Genomic DNA, 16,364 nt, shown 5'->3' on the forward strand with positions numbered 1-16,364 from the left:
CCTCCTTTTTGATCAGTTGACTCACAAACCGGAGTGTAACCATAGACATCTATAATACACAGAGGCCTAGACCAGAGCAGTGTCCAGTAGATCAGCAAGCTTTGTCATGCATGTAAAGAGTACTGTATATGTTGATATTATCCTGAGGAGTGCTAACTGTAACTGAGGTACTGTATACCTCCACTAGAAAACCAAGGCTGGAGACTAGCTAGCGCTCGCTCACTGGAGTCAGTTGTTAGCATATAGCTTAGCTAGCATACATGTGCAGGCCTGAAAGCATAGGGCTTTTGGGTGTGCGGGTGGATATGTATACAGATGTCCGTGTGTGAAGGAGTGTCTACATGAAATGCAACTTTGCCACTAAAGGACGGTACAAGGATAGAGGCTATGACATTTAGGTCGCTGTCATCTGGTTCTTTGTTTATATTATAAGGTATTTTGATAATAAAATATGTTAAAGGCAATACTTCAAGCTACTACGACATGGCTGTGAGACAGAGAACATGAAGACCCAGAACGAAAAATCTAACCAAGACAGCAGATAGAAACCTGATTTCTGAGACACTTTCTTGTTTAGACATCTGATGGGTTTACACTCACTTCTTGAGATTAATCAGTCTAGATGTGATCATTCCGAGGTGACAACGTCGTAGAATGCACAGCATTCATCAACACTACCAGGTCTCACCACCAGAGGGCAGACGAACTGACCACCGACTGGTGGCCATCCCTGCCTGACCGGCTCAGGGTTCAAAATAAGTAAAGAAGTGTTTTGAGTTCATTAAGTGTTAAAACATTTCTAACAGTACTTGGTTAAATCCAGTTAATAAATGAGTAGAGTAAGTTTATGGATAGCTACAGCCATTAGTGTATTGGTGAAGTGAATTGACTTGCATCAGAGGGAGTGACAGAATCTGCATCTGGAATGCACACAACGAATAGGCCTCGGCATTAACATATATAGAGACACTAATATTCATATATGCACACACACACAGCTGCACACCCACACTTCAAGGAAAGTTTGCAAACACTTGTATAGTGACATGACTAAGGGGGTGTGGGGTCAGACAGACACAGGACAGGAGTGCATTAATAAAGCCACTAGGGTGGAGAGAGGCGGGGATTGGTGGATGAGACGGAGAGGGATAAGACGGTGATGTCTACAGGATGTACATCTGCACTGGGAGCTGAACGGAACTGAATGAAACGACTTAAACACAAGCCTCTCATATCTACTTCCTGCTTTCATCTACTATGACATCATTGGTCTCATTCTTCTAGGTCTCATCCATAGAGAATGATAGAGGACTCTATTGGCCAAAAGGCCGTTTTAGCATGGGCAGCGACATTGAGTGCTTCCGCCATTTTAACCCATAAGAATCTAAGCCCTGTCTAAGCCGGGGGAGAGGGGGTTCTACTAAGCTTTATGGAATTGTTTTAAGAAGGTCATACCAAGAATCATTTTACTATTTGATTTTGAATTTTAAGACCCCTTGAAGTATAAAAAAATTTAAAATAATATTTGGCCTTAGTGCCCTTAGCCCATACAAACGCATTGAATAAAATATTCACTACATGGAACAACAGATAGTCCCCCCCAAAAAAATCTAAAGGAAGTTTGTTCTGAAGTGTCCATCCTATATCTGACAGATATTAGAAAGATCTGGAAACATGTTTATTAATTTTTTATTACATGCATTTCACCCCTTATTTTTGGCACTAAACAGTGTCCATATATACTTCCATAAATTTTTTCAACTGGTACCGGGGGACTTTCAGACGAGTCTTGTGAGCGTCCTAGAGCAAAACAACCAATATGTACGTGTTCATTAGTCTTGCTTTTCCACAGAGGGGTATTAGTGTGTAGCTCAAACTGTTCGGACGTTACAGACAGAAGTTGGCAGATCGGATATACCGACTTCAGACGAGTCCCAAGATGCTTGTGGGGGTCATACAGCTAAACGGAGAACACCATTGTGTTTGTGAGCGTCTAATCATTCCATAGATAGTTTGCAAGCCAAACCGTTCGGACGGTACAGACGATTTTTGTCTCATGGTCTGACAAACACCACTCTAGCTCTGTCACCTTTCACCTCAGATGAGGAAGTGTGGCATAGGCGCATGCGGTGGATTGAGACGCATCCAATGCAAACAAAAACATATCTCTAGCTTAAACTGACAGATTTTTATTGGGATTGTTTTATTATGCTTATTATGCTAATGCTAATTTGATTTCCGTGGAGACGCAGACATCGACCATAGGGAGTTCAAGAAATCAAAGTAGTCAACTGGGTAAGGATTCTTATGGGTTGTAGCCTCAATTGCACTGCCCATGCTGTCACAGACGCTATAATGGCACAAATATAAAGATGAGTCCTCTATCTCTATGGTCTCATCCTAGTCATGCGAGTAGAGCTAGGTTAGGAGGGCAGGGAAGCTTGAGCTCGCTCGGGGGCTTGGATTGGACAGAGAGAAGAAATAGGGCGGGCTCTAGGGGCCAATCAGATCTGTTGCTTGAAGGCTCCGCTGGCGGCGTTGGAGGCTGCGGTAGCGGCGGCAGTCTGGACCGTCTTGTTGGCCATGACGCCCGTGGCGAACTCTGCCTGAGCCTTCTCAAAGCTGGCCCCCGTGGTACGGTACATGCCATGGACCTGAAGGGATGAGAGGGGGAGGAGGGGAGAGGGAGGGATAGAGGAGAAAAGGGGCGGAGAAGAGGAGGGGAGGGGGGAGAGGGAGGAGGGGAGGTAATTATTTAAATGATGTCTATAAATACCCCAAGTGTTCATCATCTCAAAGAATGTGTGGATGTTATGATTCCTTTGAATCTAATCTTCTCAAACATGGTGAAAGGCTGAGGCTCATTCACAGCTTCATGATTATGATGAGGGATTGTGTGTAGGGTACCTTTTTGAACATGATGAGGGACATGGCAGCCAGGGCGGTGAAGAGAGCAGCGATGAGGATCATGATGATGCCAACAGGGATGCTCTTATTCAGACCAGTCAGAGCTGAGATCCACCCACTGTAGGAGATAGAGAAGGACAACCAGAGAGAGGATATTAGGTACTGAATCTCTATCCATATCAAGGTGAATAACATCTATTCCGAGTGATGTCAAAGAACCGTGTGTCCATGTCACTTCCTGTTAATGTCTGTGACAGTGACTGTCCTCACCTGGCGCCCCAGCCGGAGATGCCGATGGACTGCATCACGTGGACACCAAACTGACAGATGTAGACGAAGAAGAAGACGAAGAAACGGAACGAGCTGTCACTCCTGGAGAGAGAGAAAGAGATTGCTGTTTAATGAACGGCCTCTGTGAGTGTGTATGTCTGTGTGACTCCGTTTGTGTGCTTGTTTGTACACCCACCTGAAAGCTCCATAGAGGGGTCTGTACCAGCAGACGAAGGAGCAGGGGGTGAAGATCATGAACCAGAGCATGGCCAGACCAAAGTCCACTCCCCTGGACGCATCCACACAGAACCAGGCCAGACAGCCAAACATGTTGGCAAACAGCGTCCCTGTGTGGACTTGAGGGGAATGACAAACAATACCACTGATTAGTTTAAATAAAAATGTTGTATATAGAAATGTAACATATAGAGCAGACAGAAATGGCAGTTGTGTAGAATAGAGATGTGTATCAGCTCTTTAAGTTACATTTCTATGTGAAAGAGAGAGTACTTGATATAGGTCCTATGCCGCATCACATTACATTTCTATCTGAAAGATCCTTTTTGATAGAGGCCCTAATAGGCTACTTCAGTGTCCTGCCAAGTCATGCTAATGAAGAACAGGATGTTAGGAATAGGAGGAGGACAAGGAAAGATGGCTGCTTAATAATTTAACACACTAAGGAGCCTGGTGGTGCGCACACACGGTCAATTAAATAATTCACAATGAGCAGAACTCTACCTTGGGGCTACAATAATGGCATGGCTCTGGGCATTGTATAGAGTCTGGTGTGTTGTAGTGTACAGTCACATTGGCATGGTATAGTCATATAGCTACAGTGGCAGGATTCTGCACCATACTGAGGAATCTAACACTACTCTCACACTCTGGGTGAGAGAGAGAATACATAACGTGTAGGTAGAGGAGAGAGAGAGAGAGAGAGAGCGAGAGAGAGAGATAAGAGAGGGAGTGAGGGCGAGGAAGAGGGTAGCGCGAGGAAGAGTGAGAGATAAGAGAGGGAGGGTAGGGCCTCAAGACAGGTTGGAACTCCCAATGTCTCCCCCCCAGTCACCTGACCCGGTCACATAACCAACCACATGACCTACCCATGTGGCGGTGGAATTCCACGCTGTGCTATTGGCTCATATCTAATAAATGTCCTTCATAATCCCTCTCAATGGCCTTTTCATATTTAACAGACTGGCTGTCAAGTAAAGAAAGAGACTTCTGGAGATCAGATTTCTTCGAAGCTAGCGACAAAACTGAGGCAAAGGTTCAGTCATATTGAAAGAACAATTCTAAAGTGTACATTTGCCATAGTAGTGTCTGTTTTCTGACGTTACAAGCACTGAGGGGGGCAGATGACTTGACAAGAGGGCAGAGGTAACTCACACATCCAGATGTAGTACATGATCTTGACAGTCTTCTGGAACTCTACAGGGATATCCACTGTGATGTCATGGTAGAAACATGGGCCCACGGGGAACTTCTCTGGGAGAGGAGGCCAGTTGTTTTTCCTACCTGGGACAGAGAGAAGAGAGCAATGCTTGAATGATTCTGCAAAATGTTGTGTGAAGGTTTGGGTCTGACAAAGTGTAACGTAGTTCGAATGCAAGACCATTGGTTGAATGTTGTGTGAAGGTTGGTGCCAACCTCCTGATGTGCTGAGCGACTGCATCTCTCTCTCCCGGCGGTCTAGCTCCGCTGCCTTCCTCTCCAGCTCCTCCTGTCTCCTCAGCAGCTCTGTAGCCGCCCACGCCTGCTCCTACACACACACACACACACACACACACACACACACATCAAACAGTGCGCACTAACACTATACTAAACACACAAAAGAGATATACAGTACAGAGATGTTCTAGATGTTATCCAGACTAGATCAGGCTCCATATGGCTGACAAGTCTGATTTGACCTCTGACAAACCGTGAACTTCAAGTCAACTTGAAACTGACATTGAGGCAGCTGACTTTTTGTTTTAGTAATGTGTGTGTGTGTGTGTGTGTGTGTGTGCATGTGTTTGGCAGACTACTGTCAGCACACAGCACAGTCCCAGAAGTCATCTCCACCTCCTTTCTCTCCATGCGAGTCAGAATAATTAACGTTCTGGTTTTAATTTGACTAAATGCTAATCGCTAGGCAGGCATTGCTGGTTGTGTGTGTGTATGTGTGTGTGTGTGTGCGCGCGCCCAATCTCTAGCATGCAACAGCTGCAGGTGAAGCAATGGTTGCATTTGACGTCACTAGCTATTGCTACTAGGCACTAGCCAAACTACTGACAAAATGCTGCCCAATGCATCTTTAAAGGTAGGAAGATATTTCAACAGGACAAGGGACAGGATACTAGTCACATGCCTTATTGCCAACTTCCTGGTTGCAGCCTAGGTTGTAGATGACAAAGGTCAAGACAACGGGATTCTAATATCCCATAACTCTTTGCAACAATGGGACTATGCTAGTTCGCAATGGTGCTGGTAGTTAGTAACGGCACCAGTAGTTAGCAACGGCGCTGGTCCCAGATTCGTGACGACGTTGTCTTAAGCTGTACATCTGATCTAGGTTGCAGCATTCTGATATCATCTCTGTGTGTGTATGCCCAAACATTTAAAAAAACAGGTAAATGTGTCAGTAGAGGTAGAAAAAAAAGGTAGTAGAATAAGGAATATTGTTCCTGTCTTATCTGTCTGCTGGTGTCTCTCTCTCACTCTCTTTTCAGGTGCAAACACAAAGTCACACTTCTCCCTTAGACAGCGAGGTGTGGAGCCCACATTGATGTTTATGTAGTGTCTCTGAGGCTTAGAAGCATCTCCACACTCTGTCACAAACAGCTTTTAATTAGAACACGCCACGCTCTGTGGGAGAGCCTGCTGCCAAACCCACCAGAGCACGGTGTGTGCGCATGTGTAATGTGTGTGTGTGTGTGAGTGGGGGGGTGGGGGGCATGCATGGTGTTTCTATGGAAATGCAACGCTACATTGAGCCCTCTTTTCTTCAGAGGGGTGGAATAGCATGGCGTAAAAGGGTAGAACAGGATGTGAGGTGTGTGTGTGGGGGGTACCTGTGTCTGTTGAGGCTGTGAGTATGCAGGCGGTTCTTCAGTAGGCTTCATGATGGCTGGTTGTGTGTTGGTGGTGGTGGGGGCCGGTACCTTCGGCGCTGTGCCAGCGTGGACCTGGGAGAAAATAGCTACATCTTTTAACAATCCCACACTGGTTATGGCTCAAACCATACCCTATTCCTCATGTAGTGCACTACTTTTGACAAGAAACATATGTAGCTTGGGTCAAAACAACGTAGTGTACTAAAGGGAGAATAAGGTGTCAATTGTGAAGCAGACACCTTCTGGAATCAGCATCTTCAACCATTCTTCATGAACAGAAGCTGAATGTAATAACATAATGAACACTTATAATCTGGAGCTACGTCCTTCTGTTTTTATCTCATCAATGGCGTCGGTGTCTCCCATCTACCTGCCACCTCTCCTCAACACATGGCCTCTCACACTGTGCAGTGCGCTTGCAGGGCAGCCTTCGAAGTGACTTATCAACTGTATGCAATAATTTCCTCTGTGTTGTCTTAGGAATTCATCATTCTCTGTGTTGATCTTGCCTACCTCCATTGTCTCACTTCTGAGAAGCTGAGGTTACATCCTGTAGGTCTGCTATCTGATTGGAGGTTAACTTTACAGTAATTCTATTGGTCAACAACTCAGATTTTGAATCCAAACAACTCAGATGCTTACAAAAAGAGATTTATATGATGTGTTCCTCTTGCTGTGGTGAGATCCCTACACTCTCTCTTCCATGAGCTATGGGCAATGGCACAAGCCATGGTTTCTTCGTCTCTCCCTTTCTCTCTCTGATCATGCTTAGAATAATGCCTTGTAATGCTTTGCAACTTAAGCTTCATGCCTTGTATTTATGCTGTGAATTTTTTACAAAATAATTAAATACACTTTATTTAGAATTCTAGTATCAGACATTTCTTGATTGCCTATTACTGTAAATCAACTATAGTGTACTTGCATATTGCTAAATCATCTTTATAATAATAATAATAATAATAATAATATGCCATTTAGCAGACGCTTTTATCCAAAGCGACTTACAGTCATGCGTGCATACATTTTTGTGTATGGGTGGTCCCGGGGATCGAACCCACTACCTTGGCGTTACAAGCGCCGTGCTCTACCAGCTGAGCTACAGAGGACCACATGGAGACAGATAAACATTTGAATCGGCTAATTACTTAGTGTTATTACGAGTCGCATGTGAGGTTTTAGAATATCATATATACTGTATATGCACATTTCAAATACTACTACACTACACTTTACTCACCGGCTTGGCATCTGTGAAGGGGTTGTACTCTTCCAACCCTGGAGGAGCATTCTGTGTTACTTGTGTCACCGACGGATCCTGAGAGGATAGGAAAAGACAGAAACTCAGTCTTCATACATATGGCACACAGTTCTACAGTACAGTATGAGGAGCATTGAGGGAGTCAGTCAATAGGCTATACTCCCATGTAGTAACCTAAGCCTAACTAATAGGCACTCAAATTGACTAGCCTATATGCTGCATTGTCGTGGTGTGATGAATGAACTCTGAAGCCACTCCAGTCCAGTGTGACCTAAAACAGATCTGTAGTGAATGCTAGCCTACATGCATATACCAAGTTCTTGCAACCCATTCTGACGTCTGCTTACGAATCAAGTGCAACAAAACTCAAGGGCAGCACCACCGCTAGCCTCATCTGCCTAACCTGGCCTCAGAGGTTTTCAAAAGTCAATATGAAGTCAGACAAACAGACAAGCACTTTTCATCTGAAGAAGAGAATTCCTCCACAGACAGAAAGACCCTAACAGCAGGGTACCCTGCACTGTCAACCCTTCACTGTCTATAATCTAGGGCCTTATAAAATATTTATTTTTTTGCCTAATTCAGTTTCTCCCCCCAAATTTTTTTTGCTCTCGAAAACAACTTTTGTAATATAACAGATGTTTTTGTTTTTCTAAGTACAATGTTTAAACCAAGTTTAAGATCTGGATTTTTTTTTTAGGTTGTAGTTCAACTGTGCACCACCAAGAGACTTGTTTGGTTAGCGGTGTTTCTGTAGCACACATGTAATTGCAGTTTGCTAAACAAATCGCCACTGGATTGATGCAAATAATCATAATATCAGGTAGGCATACTTTGTAGTTAACATTTAATTGAGAAGGTTTTAGGAAAAGCTTTTCCATCTACCAGAAGATGTATCATTATTAGCAACATCGCTAACGGCTACACTGTGGTAGACAAACACGCACACAGACAGCGGCTTTCCTGTGTTAGAAAGTTGAAGGAAAATATGAATCACTGATGCATTTTGTTCATATTTTATGATAATCTTGGGCATATTAATACATTTTCTAATAAGTTCAATACATTTAGTTGATTTCCTACTAAGTGCAATACATTCTTGAATATTGTTGAAATGCGTTTCAATGTCTGGATCCCGTGATTCCATCCGTGATTTTATAGGGCCCTAATACTCCCAAACTGGCAAAGACGAGATGATTCCAATCATTTTCACCACCACACAGACAGCTATAAATAGCGCAGAGCCCACGAGTTTGAGGAGGGAAGAGAACACTTTTCTCTGCTAAGACAAAGGACTCTGTGTGCTGCCGTTACTGGCATGCTGTGCAGACTCAGATACACAGTCTAGGCTAATTGTTTTCTTTCATCAACCTTTATTCAGGCTACGCAGATTCTAGGTTGGTATCAGTGAGTTCAAATCTCAGTTTCATAGGCCATTTTCCAATCTCCATGTGAATCCGGGAGGCTACGAGTAGGCTATTTGCCAAGTGATGAAAGTATAGGCCTATAGGTGCACCTCCCAGGACTGATGCATTGTTTAACTAGTGTGTGTCCACTGTGTCTACAGGTGTGTGCTGCAGTCATCTCTAAAACAGAGAATAAGGTGTGGCTTGCCGTGGTGTAGCCCGTCATCGCTGTCTGCGTGCACATGGATGTGAGTGTAGGGTGCATTTCAGGTAGCTAGCTCACCATGACACGTTTTCACTCTTGCAGCATAAATTCAGATGGTACTTCGGTTCAGTGCAGTCCAGTGCAGCCCAAGAAGGCCTATCCAATACATCCAGTATAGTAGTCCAGTATAGACTGCTACAGACCAGTATAGTCCGGTATAGCCAGTTACAGCCAGTATCAGTCAGTCTGTCCCAGTCCAACCCCTCTCCTCGGCTGTGAGGTTCTGTTCTGACTGAGAGTCTCATGTCTGTGTGTAGCAGAGGCAGGCTGCGCCTTGTCCCGAGGACAGTCATCAATACTTCAGGGTGTATCGTGATAAATCTTTAATATGGTCCTGACGCACAGCCAGATTGACACACAGTGCTCAAGTACAAGCTCAGTACACCCCATGGAACTACAAAACTACAGGATAGACTACTGCTGTTGAACGCCTACATTACAATATAGATTGGCCCAATAATGCACTAGGCCTACCTGTTAAATGTATGTGAACACAACAAAACTATCTCTGTTAATATTATAAATAATGGAGGGGCCTCCACTAGAAGCTGTTAGTAGGCCTATTGCTCTCTTGAAAAGAGCATCTCACAGAGCGAAAGCGGCAATGTTGACAGTCACACACAACGTTGACACACAAACATGTGTGTTAGATAGGCCTACAAGTTATCCCTCTCCACAACAATCTCACTGTGACAGACACTGCAACAACCCCTTCTGTATCTACTGAATGTTCGGTAGATGGGTTTTATGAACACAATTGATTTGATAAGAGAGACTACCAGGAAGGACCAGGAAGTAAGTCAAGGGAAAGCAGCTAATGTAACCCTAAGCACCAGCTGTTGCCATGACAGCACCATATGATTTCATGAACTATTGAAGAGAGCCCAGAGTTGCAAGGCATAAATCATTAGGCTTACTGGCCGCAAGGCTGAAACGGGCTGAAATGGGGAGTCATCTAACAATGCCATAATTAGGGCACTATAAAATCAGTTACATTTCCCAAATTCCGTTTTTTTCAGGTTTTCGCTCTCATAATCACACACACAATAAAAAACTAGTTGGATGTTCTAAGTCCACAAAAATGCTTAAACTACATCAGGAGACCAAGTTTGAGGTCTGGAATTTTTTTAATAAACTTTCATTTTTGGGTGTAGATACCCTTTAATTCACATGAGCACCAGCATGAGACTTGTTTGGTTAGCGGTGTTTCTGTAACACACATGTAGCAGAGTTCACTAAACAAATCGCCACTGGATTTATGCAAATAATCATGATACCAGGTAGGCATAGGCTACTTTGTAGTTAACATTTAATTGAGAAGGTTTTTGGGAAAGCATTTCCATCTACCGGAAGATGCTTATCCTTATTAGCATCATCGCTAACGGCTAGGCTACTCAAAGTGGTAGACAAACGCTCACACACAGACATGGGCATTCCTGTATTGCCTCTTCAGAAAGTTGAAGGAAAATATGAATCACTGATGCTTTTGTTCATGTCTTATAATAATCTTGGGCATATACATGTTCTAATAAGTTCAATACATTTAGTTGATTTCCTACTAAGTTAAATACATTTTTTTATATTGTTTAATTCTGTTTGATTGTCTGGATTCCGTGATTCCGTCCGCATCGCAGATTTTATAGGGCTCTACTTAACCGACAGTTTCAGAAATATATATTTTTCCTGATAGGTTAGCCTAGACCTAATTCAGGGGATACACAAATCCGGTCATTGAGGACTGCAGTGCCTGCTGGGTTTCATCCATGCCTTTCAATCGCTTTCAGAGAAACTGCAGTTTTACTGTAGGTGTGTGCTGTGCATTGATTGATCCATGAAGTGACAGGGAGGAACCAAAAACACCCATGTCCTTTTACAAGCGACGGAGGAACAGACTGAACAACTTCAGATGGTTACACTACAGCCTTCCAGCTCTAATATCTGACCAATCCTGTTTGTTCACACACACGTAGGATTCCTCGGAGACCTGCAGCGGTACAGACGTAACAGAGAGGGACTATTCGTGTATAGCCCAATAAATAATTGACTGTTTACGTGGTGCGGTGGTCAGCAGCACGCCACAGCTCTAGTGTTGAGTTAAACACACATTTCTATACAGAACAGTTAGGCTAGCTGTGGGAAGTACACCATTCATTCCTTCACTAACAATAAAACCATGCTTACGATCAATTATCAATAATCCTTACACATAAGCATCAACCTACAGACGAGCCACATCATCCAAACAGCAAGGCGGAGGGGACCCATTTTCCTGAGGGCAACTCCGCAGCTTCCAGGAGTGACAGGGCAATGATTAAAGGACCAGAAAGGGCAAAAGTGTGTGTGTGTGTGTGTGTGTGTGTGTGTCAGAGCGCGAGAGCCAGCGAGCAACCTTGCAGTGAGTAAACTATAATTGAATTGATATAGACAGACAGAGCGAGAAAGAGAGAGAAAGAGATAAAGGATCAAGAGAGAATGAAGAAAGAAGCTTCTGTCTAAAACAAGGAACACCAACAAGCTTGGGGAGTAGCCTAAACAATACAAAGCAGGTCCTCTTTACCAAGCAAACGGGGTGAGCTGTGCTGTGCTATGAGGATCCCTGGTGAGCCACAGTCTACAAAAGACAAATCTAAGTAATACCATTTTCATAATAAAAGCAATGCAACATGTCTTCTTACAACCACCACACCAGCAGGTATCAAAGCGGAATTCCTGGAAAGCAAAGGTAGTGGGATCACAGAATATGATGTGACATTATGACAGCACATCAAATTAATGTAGGCATCCATCACATCATGTTGTTTTGATGAAATTACTCAGACTCTTAGCTGGAATAGAGTATTGCACCTGTCAATCACAATGTGGCCTGCCCTGGATTCCAAGACAACAGCTGAGACGATGGATGTCCCAAAGAGCAGGATTATCATTCCCAATGCCATTCATCAGATAACATTGAGGAGTTTACCACATCAGTCACCGGCTTCATTAATAAGTGCATCGATGACATCGTCCCCACAGTGACCGTACGTACATATCCCAACCAGAAGCCATGGATTACAGGCAACATCCACACTTAGCTAAAGGCTAGAGCTGCCGCTTTCAAGGAGTTGGACACTAATTCAGATACTTATAAGAAATCCAGCTATGCCCTCCGACGAACCATTAAACATGCAAAGCGTCAATACAGGACCAAGATCGCATCCTACACTGGCTCTGGCGCTTGTCAGAAGTACTACACTGGCTCTGGCGCTTGACTCCCGAGTGGCGCAGCGGTCTAAGGCACTGCATCTCAGTGCTTGAGGCGTCACTACAGACCCCCTGGTTCGATTCCAGGCTGTATCACAACCGGCCGTGATTGGGAGTCCCATAGGGCGGCGCACAATTGGCCCAGCGTCGTCCGGGTTTGGCCGGTCTAGGCCGTCATTGTAAATAAGAATTTGTTCTTAACTGACTTGCCTAGTTAAATAAAAATAAAATTTAGCAGGGCTTGCAAACTATCATGGATTACAAAGGGAAACCCAGCCGCGAACTGTCCAGTTACACTATTTAACGATCTGCATTGATCCTTTTTGCACTAACTCTTTTGATTCATCACATACAATGCTGTTACTGTTAATTTACTATCCTGTTGCCTAGTCACTTTATCCCTACCTATATGTACAGATCTACCTCAATTACCTTGTACCCCTGCACATCAACTCAGTACTGGTACCCTGTGTATATAGCCAAGTTATCATTACTCATTGTGTATTCACTGTGTTATTATTTTTTATATTTTTCTTCTCTCAGCATTGATGGGAAGGGCCCGTAAGTAAGAATTCCACTGTTAGTCTACACCTATTGTTTACAAAGCATGTGACAAATACAATTTGATTTCGAAGATGAACCTGCATTGTGTCAGTCGGGAACTGGTGTATTTTGGACATATATAATGCTATATTGTTTCCCCATAACTGTACAACTTGTCAGTGCCACACAGTCCACTCCAAGCAACAATTCGGTCTGATGAAGTCTGTAGCACTACTGTCATGTCCACCTTGCATAACTCTCGTCATAAAGACCCTAAGCTAGCTGCCTACCAACCTCAATGTCAATGAGTTGTCCTGCTAAATGAAAAACTCACATGTAACGTTAGTGAATGAATCATCAAGAGATGAGGCAACAGTTAACGTTACCTTTGTGTGGGTATTGTCAGACCCTATACGCTGCCTCTGTCTACGTCAGGTGTCAAGATGCAGCTAGCAATGTTAAGCTGATGCCTGGCTGAAGAGGACACAAAGTGATAACTCCACAATTGAATGGCAATAAGCGAAGTCATCATGATCTAGCGTGTTTGCTAGTTAGCTATAGTTTGTAAATAAATTACTTGATACAACGTTCTCTTTGTTCAAAGTAACTACTTGCTGACATAAAACGTTTGTTAGCAAGTGCTCCAGTTAACGTTAGTTAGCTGGGGCGTAAGTTATTCATTACGCCGATTCTGTTACAAAACGTTAAACGAAGCAAACGAAACGGGGAGGATCATCTACCTGCATTTGTCCAATAGAAAATCTCGTTTTAGATTCAGAAACAACTGTTCAGACTAATGATTACACCCCTGGCGTTACAGCTGTCATGCCCAACGGAAACAACGTGACACTGTCATCGCTAGAAAGCTAGCTAGCTATCCTTGCAAGCTAAATTCAATTCAACATAACGGACATTAGCAGGCTAACAAATTAGCATAGCCAAATGACAGACCGGTGAGTTAGCTATTTCACTTACCTGAAAAGGGTTATTGAATTCAGGGTCCGCGAACGGGTTATGGTCGAAATCTGACATTCTACTTTGATGACGTCTTCAATTGTTAAAAACTGACTTGGTCTCTTGTCTCGTTAAAAAGAATTAACAGCTGAACTTCAAAACAATGGCGGCAGACAGCACCAGCTAGTCTGGACCCGGCTTGTTTTGAGCATCAGCAGCAAAATGGCAGGATCTCGGAAGTGATGTCTGTGCTTTGCCTGCCGTAGCTTGCCCCTGTAAAATGTGAACACCATCAATGAATACGGTTACATGCACACAATAATACGATTATTGTGGATAGTCAGATTAAAATAATAGTTCGTTTAAAAAGTTTACATGCTTTTCAAGAAGGCGGATTTCCATATTAATAATGCTGTTTACATGGACACGTCTGAAATCAGACCACTTGATCAAAATAAACATTCTACCACAGCCACCATTACATTTACGTCATTTAGCAGACGCTCTTATCCAGAGCGACTTACAAATTGGTGCATTCACCTTATAGCCAGTGGGATAATCACTTTACAATATGTATTTTTTATTTTTTGGGGGGGGGGAGGGGTGGGGTAAGGGGGGATAGAAGGATTACTTTATCCTATCCCAGGTATTCCTTAAAGAGGTGGGGTTTCAAGTGTCTCCGGAACACCATGTTATTTTTTGCAAAGCCTATTTGATTCTGAGTTCCAACATACACTACATGTATGTGGACACCCCTTCAAATGTGTGGATTAGGCAATTTCAGCCACACCCGTTGCTGACAGGTGTATAAAATCGAGCACACCGCCATGCAATCTCCATAGACAAACATTGGCAGTAGAATGGCCTTACTAAAGAGCTCAGTGACTTTCAACGTGGCACAGTCATAGGATGCTACCTTTCCAACAAGTCAGTTTGTCAAATGTCTGCCCTGCTAGTGCTGTTAATGTGAAGTGGAAACCTTTAAGAGCAACAATGGCTCAGCCAGGAAGTGGTAGGCCACACCAAAAAACGGGACCACCGAGTGCTGAAGCGCATAAAAATCGTCTGTCCTTGGTTGCAACACTCACTACCAAGTTCCAAACTGCCTCTGGAAGCAACGTCAGCACAATAATTGTTTGTCAGGAGCTTCATGAAATGAGTTTCCGTGGCCGAGCAGCTGCACACAAGCCTAAGATCACCATGCACAATGCCAAGTGTCGGATGGAGTGGTGTAAAGCTCGCCGCCATTGGACTCTGGAACAGTGGAAACGCGTTCTCTGGAGTGATGAATCACGCTTCACCATCTGGCAGTCCAACCTGCCCGAATGCATAGTGCCAACTGTAAAGTTTGGTGGAGGAGGAATAATGGTCTGGGGCTGTTTTTCATGGTTCGGGCTAGGCCCCTTAGTTCCAGTGAAGGGAAATCTTAACGCTACAGCATACAATGACATTCTAGATGATTTTGTGCTTTCAACTTTGTGGCAAGTTAGGTGAAGGCCCTTTCCTGTTTCAGCATGACAACGCCCCCGTGCACAAAGCAAGGTCCATAAAGAAATGGTTTGTTCAGATCGGTGTGGAAGAACTTGACTGGCCTGCACAGAGCCCTGACCTCAACCCCATCAAACACCTTTGAGCATTCATTGTGTGAATTGTTTGCCCTTTGATTGTATTTTTTTATTTTGATCAAGTCCCAATTACATACACTGAACAAAAATATAAAAGTGTTGGTCCCGTGTTGCATAAACTGAAAAAAATAATCCATACACACAAAAAGCTAATTTCTCTGCACAAATTTGTTTACATCCCTATTAGTGAGCGTTTCTCCTTTGCCAAGATAATCCATCCATCTGAGAGGTGTGGCATATCAAGAAGCTGATTAAACATCACGATCATTCCACAGGTGCACCTTGTGCTGGGGACAATAAAAGGCCACTTTAAAATGTGCTGTTTTCTAACACAACAATGCCACAGATGTCTCAAGTTTTGATGGAGTGTGCAATTGACATACTGACTGCAGGAATGTCCACCAGAGCATCAGATACATGGTCTACACATACTGAGACAGAGAGGTGCCGTTTCGCTCGCTCAACGCTTTATCTTAGATTGAATCGTCTTTCTGTCGGCGTGCGTCTCGGTCAAATATTTCAATATTTTATTTGGACAGGCAAGGAGGTACCGCCCATAACGGTGACACCTATTACAGGCAATGCACATAAAGTATGAAAATGTATGCACTCACTAACTGTAAGTCGCTCTGGATAAGAGCATCTACTAAATTACTAAAATGTAAAATAAATCCTATACGATAGTGCAGCTCTAGCGCCCACTACCGGCTGTCTAGGCTAATAAGAGGGAGGCTTGCGCTACCGGTGCTGGCACATGTGCAGATCAAATATACCACTGGAACGCTG

The 16,364-nt window shown here is 43.7% G+C and overlaps 1 protein-coding gene across 1 annotated transcript; it reads right to left on the bottom strand.

Moving 5' to 3' along the window:
* Positions 1-841: 841 nt before the first annotated feature.
* On the bottom strand, positions 842-14,169 carry LOC311099754 (secretory carrier-associated membrane protein 1-like). The gene is made up of 9 exons (XM_084140498.1): positions 13,975-14,169; positions 7,522-7,599; positions 6,240-6,353; positions 4,831-4,942; positions 4,570-4,698; positions 3,374-3,533; positions 3,178-3,279; positions 2,908-3,025; positions 842-2,654 (listed from the first exon to the last, which is right to left on the bottom strand). The coding sequence occupies exons 1-9, from the start codon at positions 14,029-14,031 to the stop codon at positions 2,505-2,507; spliced, it is 1,020 nt and encodes a 339-aa protein (XP_083996624.1). The 5' UTR covers positions 14,032-14,169; the 3' UTR covers positions 842-2,504.
* Positions 14,170-16,364: the final 2,195 nt, after the last annotated feature.

Source organism: Coregonus lavaretus, assembly GCF_964263955.1.
Source record: "Coregonus lavaretus genome assembly, chromosome: 24".
Lineage (NCBI taxonomy): Eukaryota > Metazoa > Chordata > Actinopteri > Salmoniformes > Salmonidae > Coregonus > Coregonus lavaretus.

Bases quoted from the DNA above. Each gene is read 5' to 3' on its own strand.
- LOC311099754 (XM_084140498.1), bottom strand. From the start codon at position 14,031: ATGTCAGATTTCGACCATAACCCGTTCGCGGACCCTGAATTCAATAAC. The intron at 3,280-3,373 runs GTGGGTGTACAA...CTCTCTCTCCAG, and splicing joins CCCCTCTATGGAGCTTTCAG to GAGTGACAGCTCGTTCCGTT. The intron at 2,655-2,907 runs GTACCCTACACA...TCATCCCTTCAG, and splicing joins CCCTCATCATGTTCAAAAAG to GTCCATGGCATGTACCGTAC.